The 7,500-nt window shown below is 45.9% G+C and overlaps 3 protein-coding genes across 4 annotated transcripts in view; 2 read left to right on the top strand and 1 right to left on the bottom strand.

Annotated features, from left to right (window-relative positions):
• The window catches only part of LOC125949117 (transcription factor RFX3), a 31,209-nt gene extending 27,798 nt beyond the window's left edge, over window positions 1-3,411 (top strand). For both annotated transcript variants that reach the window (XM_049675842.1, XM_049675841.1), the window contains 2 exons: window positions 1-672; window positions 765-3,411. The exon at window positions 1-672 is cut by the window's left edge and continues 312 nt beyond it. In XM_049675842.1, coding sequence (XP_049531799.1) covers window positions 1-672; window positions 765-881 — 789 coding nt within the window. In that variant the 3' untranslated portion in view covers window positions 882-3,411. The remainder of the gene's footprint in view (window positions 673-764) is intronic.
• Window positions 3,412-3,642: 231 nt separating this feature from the next.
• On the bottom strand, window positions 3,643-5,079 carry LOC125949169 (zinc finger protein 77-like). Its single transcript, XM_049675933.1, has 3 exons — window positions 4,924-5,079; window positions 4,665-4,827; window positions 3,643-4,471 (listed from the first exon to the last, which is right to left on the bottom strand). The coding sequence occupies exons 1-3, from the start codon at window positions 4,929-4,931 to the stop codon at window positions 3,851-3,853; spliced, it is 792 nt and encodes a 263-aa protein (XP_049531890.1). The 5' UTR covers window positions 4,932-5,079; the 3' UTR covers window positions 3,643-3,850.
• A 412-nt stretch (window positions 5,080-5,491) lies between these two features.
• LOC125949186 (electron transfer flavoprotein regulatory factor 1) lies at window positions 5,492-6,077 on the top strand. The gene is made up of 2 exons (XM_049675953.1): window positions 5,492-5,633; window positions 5,712-6,077. The coding sequence occupies exons 1-2, from the start codon at window positions 5,592-5,594 to the stop codon at window positions 5,919-5,921; spliced, it is 252 nt and encodes an 83-aa protein (XP_049531910.1). The 5' UTR covers window positions 5,492-5,591; the 3' UTR covers window positions 5,922-6,077.
• Window positions 6,078-7,500: the final 1,423 nt, after the last annotated feature.

The following is a 7,500-nucleotide window of genomic DNA, read 5'->3' as shown; positions in this document are numbered from 1 at the left end:
TTCAAGTTCTACCAGAACATGGTCGAGGTGCTCATCCCGGACGTGCTGCGACCGATCCCGACCGGCCTGACCCAGGCCATCCGCAACTTTGCGAAGAATCTGGAGAGCTGGCTGACGTCGGCGATGAGCGGGTGCCCGGAACCGATCATGGCGATCAAGCTGTCGGCGGTGTCGGCCTTCGGTCAGACGCTGCGTCGCTACACGTCCCTCAACCATCTCGCGCAGGCAGCCAGGGCCGTGCTGCAGAACGGTCAGCAAATCGCGCAAATGCTAAGCGATCTGAATCGCGTCGACTTCCGGAACGTGCAGGAGCAGGCCTCCTGGATCTGCCAGTGTGATACGGCGATCGTGCAGCGGCTGGAGAACGACTTCAAAGCGGCCCTGCAGCAACAGAATACGCTGGAGGAGTGGGCCGGCTGGTTGCAGAACGTCGTGGACGATGCGCTGCAGGATTACCGTGGCAAACCGAGCTTCGTTAATGCGGCCCGCCAGTTCCTGCTCAAGTGGAGCTTCTACAGCTCGATGGTGATCCGTGACCTGACGCTGCGGTCGGCCGGTAGCTTCGGTAGCTTCCATCTTATACGGCTCCTGTACGATGAGTACATGTTCTTCATCATTGAGCATAAGGTCGCCAAGGCCACAAATACCACACCGATCGCAGTCATGGGACAGGTATGGGGAACCGGTTGCAGCGCCTGGTTATCGCCGATTCTATTGTCTGTGCACTAACAGTGTTTTGTTCTTTCTGTTGTTGATATTTCTAGCAAAAGGTAAGCCCCGCAAGGCCAGCGCACGATGATCTGGACAGCATGCTCTACAACAGCGAGTACGGGATAGTGAACGTAAAGCTCGAACCGAGCGCCAAGCGAATGCGCAGTTAGTCGCCCAACGCCTACTGGGCTACAGATGATGACGGCGATGACGATGACGACGCCGCTTACTCGATGCGATGATGGCAGATTAAAGCATTCCTTGAGTTAATGGTAGATGCGATGTAGAAACAGAAGAGGGCGATGGATAGTCCGTATCTCTATTGTTTTGGCTCTGATACTAAAAAGCGACGGAATTTACTTCTGCCAGATCATGCTACCGGTAGCCTAGGAGCCAGCCTCGGAGCAGTATTGTTGCTAACGGTTTCTCACTTGTGGCCATCATTATTTGTGGACGAGGAGGGGTGAGAAAGGGAACGAGAACGCCTCCGTTTCTTTACAAATTTAATCCTGGCACGTCCAAACATTAATAGTAATTAAGGAAGGAATCGGCGTGTATGTTTGTGTGTGCGTGTGCGTGTGTGTGTTGCATGATCGATACCCACCCACAGAGCAGCCGCTCTTTTGTTTTTGTTTCCTTCTCGTTTTTTTTTGTTTTGTCGTTGGTATGTGCGGGTACACCCTTTTACCGTTCTGAATACTTGCCTCATGGTACATCATATAAATATATGCTTATACATATGTATCTAGGAGCTGTAAATATATAACGCTCTCGGACCGGTGTTCCAGCCCTGTTGTGCAGGCAGGTGCTCATACCGTTTGTTTTCACTAATGCGGGTTTCAGTAAATTCCGATTGCATTATTTATTACCTTTTACCCACGGCAGTGGAAGTGTTGCAACAGTAGAGCGTTTTAGTTTCAAAGAAGCACGTTGATCGCGCCGTGATTTTGCGAATGTGTTGTTAGCGTATCTCTACACGATTGCAAACGATCGTGTAGCACACGAAATGAGTCATAGGCAAACGAGGCATTCGACATACGACAGGAAGGAAGGAAACGGAAGGATTGTGTAATTTATTTATTTTTATCTAAGCACTAGTACCCCGTCCCGTGCTGTCCGCGAGAGAATCGTACTTGATATGCCCGCCACCCCCCCACCACTCAGCTAGCCCGATCGCGGGCTACTGGCGAGGCAGGGTAACGGCTAAGTAGTAGAGTAGCAAATATATTTATTTATAAGGCAGGCAGCACATATTCATGCCACCAGCAACCTACGAAGCTTAACGTGCAACTAATGACAGCAGGAGTAGCAGGGGTGATTATGGTGATGAGTTATGTATGTGCCTGTCTCGTGATCGATATCATCAGTACCAGTAACCTTTAGCTCTTAATGGTAGAACCCAAAACACACACACAGGAAGCACGGTTTTACTGGTTTAAAGACTGCATCGTTCGCTATTTGCCCCGGAACGAACCTGGCCTGTGGTTCTTTCGAATCCTAGAACTCTTCTAGGTCACAGGAATGCCATAATTGGATGATTTTGTTTTAACGAACCATGTCGATGCAGCCAACAGTCAGCTCAACAATGCTTAGTCTTAGTGAGAGGGAATAGTAGAAAAATAGAAGAACCCTAGAGCTGGAAAAGGTTTCGCGCTCCAAATTGTTGCTCCAAAGAACCACGGACCATGCTAGCCATGCACACGCGTGAGATGCGATAAGGGTGATCCTTTCAAACTGTCCCGTGTGTGATCGTGCGTAAGTGTGAGAATGTGTTTGCTGATCGTGAGTCAGCATGGCTACGTATGGGGCCACGAAGAAATCCGCGTGCCCAATTGGTTTAGCTCTGTCTTATCGAACAACCACAACCTTATCATCTAGTCGCATCAACCCAAAAATCAAAATGAAACACAGACTCACACACGCACACGCACGCTTGGACTAAAACAAAAAAAAACCATTTTCATTATAAGTCATTAGTCATAAAGATGTATCACCAAAAATTATATTCCGCTAGAGACTAGCAGTGTGTTACTTTGGTAGGTTAATTTCTAGATCACTTCAGGTTTCCTCCTCTCCCGCACCTCTCGCTTTACTCACCTTTTCTTTCATAGTTATTTTATTTTCCCTAAAATAATTTCATTTTCCACACTCGACCATATTGATGCAATTTTTTTACCCAAACTGCTGCCGCACGGTATCGCCGATCAATACATCGACGGGAGGAGAGGGCGATCGTCGATCGCAAAATATGTAAAAAAAAGAATAGCAGACGTTGAAAGGGTTGGATGTAAGGTATGTAGTGTAATAAGACAAGAACACGAGATGCAATTTATATTTATTCGTAACGCGATAACGAGTGATAGGAGATGGCGCGCGCCCTAATCAAACCACAGATATCGTCCTTGTGTGTCGGAAGGTCATCCGGTTTCGGAAAATCGGGATAGAAGGATCTTTCACACTGTCCGCTGCAATTGGCTTTTAGTTTGGAATGATGCGTGTTCAAATGACTCGCTTTAGTTGATTTAGAAAGGGATGACCAAAACATGGGTCCCACCAGAGTGCCAGAGTGGTGGTGGCAGATGAATTGCTGTACAAAAAAACAACGAGCTCCGTTAGCGTGCGCGCCCTTTCGGTACTAAATGAGTGAAACTAATAAAATGAAAATGTGACACAATGCACTCAAGCATGCGATTCATTTCATCCCGGTTTTTGCTAGGTTTTTTTTCCCTTTCTCAAGAAATCTATCGAAAAGGGCAATGGTAAGACCTTTATAGTAACAGTATTCGCATGCGTCTCTCAAATTAAGGTCTCCCCAAAGGAGTATTCTCAGTAAGACGATTTCACTCTCGTGCAGTCCATAGTTTGCCGACATCGGTGCTTGTTAGGTAAGTGAGTAATTAAAAATGATTTTTAAATGGGCTATTTTGTCGTCATTTTCTTTTCTTAAGTGCGCATTAGATAAAATTTTATTTACTTTGAAATTGGCTAAATTATAAATACATGTGTACACTTTACTGGCATAAAATAAGAAAGCTTTTTAGCTTCACTCCACTTCCTCTCGAAAAGGAACACGGCTAAATGGCCATGCCATCCGGCGTCGATGCTTGCTGTGATGTGGCCTGCTGCGACCAGCGCAGTGTCAGCTCTGCACCACCAACAGGTGCACGGTGTTGGCGTGGCGACGCAGGGTGGCCTTGTGCTTGAACTGGGACCAACAGTCGGGACACTGGTAGGGGAAATCCTTCGCGTGCACCCGGATATGGTCGGCCCAGAGCGCCCGATCGGTAAAACATTCGCTGCACACCCGGCACCGATAACGGCTGAAGGAGAAACAGCTGCGACTACGCACGTGTCGCGCCAGTGACGGTGCATGCTGGAACTGGGCCATACAGTTGGGGCAGTGATGCTGCCGGTTAGCGGCGTGCGCTCGTTTGCCGTGCTCCTCTAAAGCCTCCAACCGGCGGAAAGACTTTGGACAGTAGCGACAACGGTGAACCAGCAGCTTGCCAGCGGCAGAGGCTACCGTTGAAAGCGTTCCAGCGCCTTCTTTGCCCGTTCGACGCTTTAGTTGGTTTTCGTTGGATTTGGTTTTGATCGACGTTCCGCCGCTGCTCGTGCTGCTACTACCATCGTCACTAGCAACGGCCACTTGGATGAGATCATTGACCTGCTTGCTGCGCGTACGAAAATGGTAAAAATCCTCGACCGCCTGCAAGCAACGGTCGCAGATGGCACAATCGGCATCGCCGATGGCGTGGAGCTAAAAATAAAAGCAAAACAACTGCAATGCAAAAAATACAAAGCAAACAAACTGAACGACAACACCATAATGCGCGCGATTCAACGCGATTCTCAAGGTGAACCTGTAACAACGGCCATTTGCACGCCCCCACTCGAGCGGTATTGGCTTGTGCTCATTGCGATTGCCACCAGCGCATCGTCTCGATGCTTACCTTGATATTGGTGCATTCGTAGATCTTCTCCACCAGCAGATTGCCCAACTGACCGCCGTCGTCACCTTCAACGATATTCGGTTCCTTACTCGAACTAAACAGACCTCGCAGATTTTGCTTCCCCAAACAAAGGCGACAGTAAGTAGCGGGGCCATCCGTGGGGCTGTTAAAGGGGTAGGGGTGATAGGTTAAATTAAAAAAAAAAGAACAGAAATCGGATGGGGTGAGTTCAATGCGATAACGCACGGCCACCACTTACATTTCCATCGCTTCTATATGCTCAGCGGTTAAGACCTACGATAACACGAACCACAAGGCAACGACACAACGGAACACTATATGCCACTGTTTGTTTCAGGTTCTATCGAGAACCCGTTCCTATTTCACAAGTTGCGCGCCGTGTAGAGTCAGATGTTTTCGAAGAACTGCGACCGTTACTTTGTTTAACAACAAGCCGGCCCTCGTCGGAATCGATACTTGCGCAACTACGCACCCATACAATCATAGTCAGCTGTGCGAAAGAGTGAAAGAGATGGCGCAACTAATTTGGACGGTGTATTTTTTGTAGAAAGTTAGTTAAAAGTTGAAGAAAGTTAAAAATTAGATCAAATGTAGTTATGAAACTGCTTTTCATCTCAAAACATATGTTTTCGTTTCAAGAAATCTGATTTGAAGCACTATACTTTCATTAATCACAGAGAAAATATTTATCCGATTCTCTACTTTTGAAAAAGTGGCGGTAAAAAGTTCGCAATGTTTTCGAAACTTTTCTATGTAAAAAATAATACCAGTGTATTGGTTCCTCGAAGCAACCCTCATTTGTCAGCAACCCTTATTCGATCCGCCGTAAATGTTTGTTTATGTTTCTGGTCGTAAGATTTAACGCAAAACCAGCATCTCTCACTAAACACAACCTGCGGACCAACGATGGCCGATCAACGGCGACGTGTTCTGGATCTTTACAAGAGGGTAACGACACTTTACTAAAGAGAACAATATGCAGGCATCCAGTGAAGGAGTAAGCTATCGGATTCATACCGCTTTCAGCTCCAGTATATGGGCCGCGAGTATCCGGGAGGGCCGGACAAATTTCGGCAACGTTGCTACAACGCCTTCAAGCGACAGAGCACCGAAACGGACCCGAACAAGATCCAGAAGGCCATCGATCTGGGCGAGTACGTTGTGAAAGAGATTGAAGCACTTTACAGCTTGCGGAAGTACCGGGCCATGAAACGACGGTATTACGATGAGAAATGATGAAAAGCTGTTCCGTGCCGAGGTTTGGGATGGGTGAATATTGTCCATTCCCTGGAAGAAAGGCGGTGGATATGCGTGCAGGTACCTTTATATCTATTATGCAATTTAAAGCACTAAAAGTGCCTTCATAAAATACAGTTGCTTTAACCAACTGAGCAAATTAGCGTGATCAATTGGTAGGCCATGACAAAGACAGCAGCTTTGTCGTCGTCACTAACTAGATGGACTTTGGACGATCCACTACGGCATCACAACATGAATCCGAAATGTACCAAATGAGCGACTGCCGTCGCGTCGCCTTACAACTACACCAAATCTTTTTCTTTCAAACTGCACCAACGTTTCATCTGGCAAAGGCAAACAGGATATTTAATGGCCTCTGTTGGCGTGTGCAACTGCACTGTGGTTGATATAGCAACCTACGGTTTCTAATTACGTAATGATAGTTGTTCTTTCGAAGGCTACTATTGACTCATATGCATCATTCTTTTTCATCATTCGCTTTTATTTATTTTTTTTCTTTTGTAATTGGTTTTGTTGATTTATGTGCCTTTTTTTGTTCAATTCAAATATCAATGTAATTATTTTTGATACAAAAATGTAAAGTTCGCCTCATGAGCAAGTTGTTCTTAAGCTTAACGAACGGTTCAGGTTCTTTAAAGTCTAACGTTTCTTGTCCATTTATATTATACAGTATGTATTGTATGTTCATTTCATTTTACAGTATGCTGGAGGAACACATCCTTACGATTAGCTTCTAACCCTCATCTCCCGCTTGTACATCACATCACATCACTAGTCGCTAACTGCACATGTCTCTATCGGTCGAAAGTTACCTCCCACAACCCAACCGAAGACTTTTCCCACTACCTCTAGGCCTACATACGCTACACTAGTCAATGACGATGTTTTCTGTACAGGACTAACTAGTAAGTAGGAGTCACGACAAATGCGCCACCGATTGTACTTCGTAAATAGAAAACGGAAAAATATGATTAAAAAAAGGTTAAACCAAACCCCGCTTGGTTCAAAAGCGTTTTCAGTGCAAACTATACAAAAAAAAAACTACAACAACAAAAATAAAGTTTGCTATTCTGATAAAGGAATGCGAAAATGCCCAGACTACGACGCTTAAGAGCTGCTCGTGCTCGGAGGACATTTGAGAATCCTTTGCGTAGCGTAGGTACTGAAAACTAACAATATATGTTGTTTTGTCATCCCTAGAGTGGTGTTTTTCACCGAGATGACTTTGTACTGCTGGATGATCATAAATGCCCGAACATACCCCAAACTTCATGTATTGTGTGGTGTTTTAACTGCGTTTGAAGAAGTAGGATCCTCAAACGTTCCTAACGTTAAATTGAAACCACCGCCAGCGAGGTGGCAGGGTTATGTGTGTCTCCCGTTGGCTGCAGGCGTTGATCGTCAACTTATCAACACCTGAAGGCAACAAAGGCCACTGCTTACTACTAAACTGCTATCTCTTTTTCTTCCTTTAGCTCCAAGTTGAATACTGCACTGGCATTTATTTCTTTTCCTGATTGTTTGCATATGTTTTCACACACGGTATAAAAAAATA

The sequence above is a fragment of the Anopheles darlingi genome, chromosome 2 (assembly GCF_943734745.1).
Source record: "Anopheles darlingi chromosome 2, idAnoDarlMG_H_01, whole genome shotgun sequence".
NCBI classification, from domain to species: Eukaryota; Metazoa; Arthropoda; class Insecta; order Diptera; family Culicidae; genus Anopheles; species Anopheles darlingi.
This window is presented reverse-complemented; position numbering and strand designations above follow the sequence as displayed.

Bases quoted from the DNA above. Each gene is read 5' to 3' on its own strand.
- LOC125949169 (XM_049675933.1), bottom strand. The intron at 4,472-4,664 runs GTAAGCATCGAG...TTTTATTTTTAG, and splicing joins ACGAATGCACCAATATCAAG to CTCCACGCCATCGGCGATGC.
- LOC125949186 (XM_049675953.1), top strand. From the start codon at position 5,592: ATGGCCGATCAACGGCGACGTGTTCTGGATCTTTACAAGAGG. The intron at 5,634-5,711 runs GTAACGACACTT...TACCGCTTTCAG, and splicing joins TTCTGGATCTTTACAAGAGG to CTCCAGTATATGGGCCGCGA.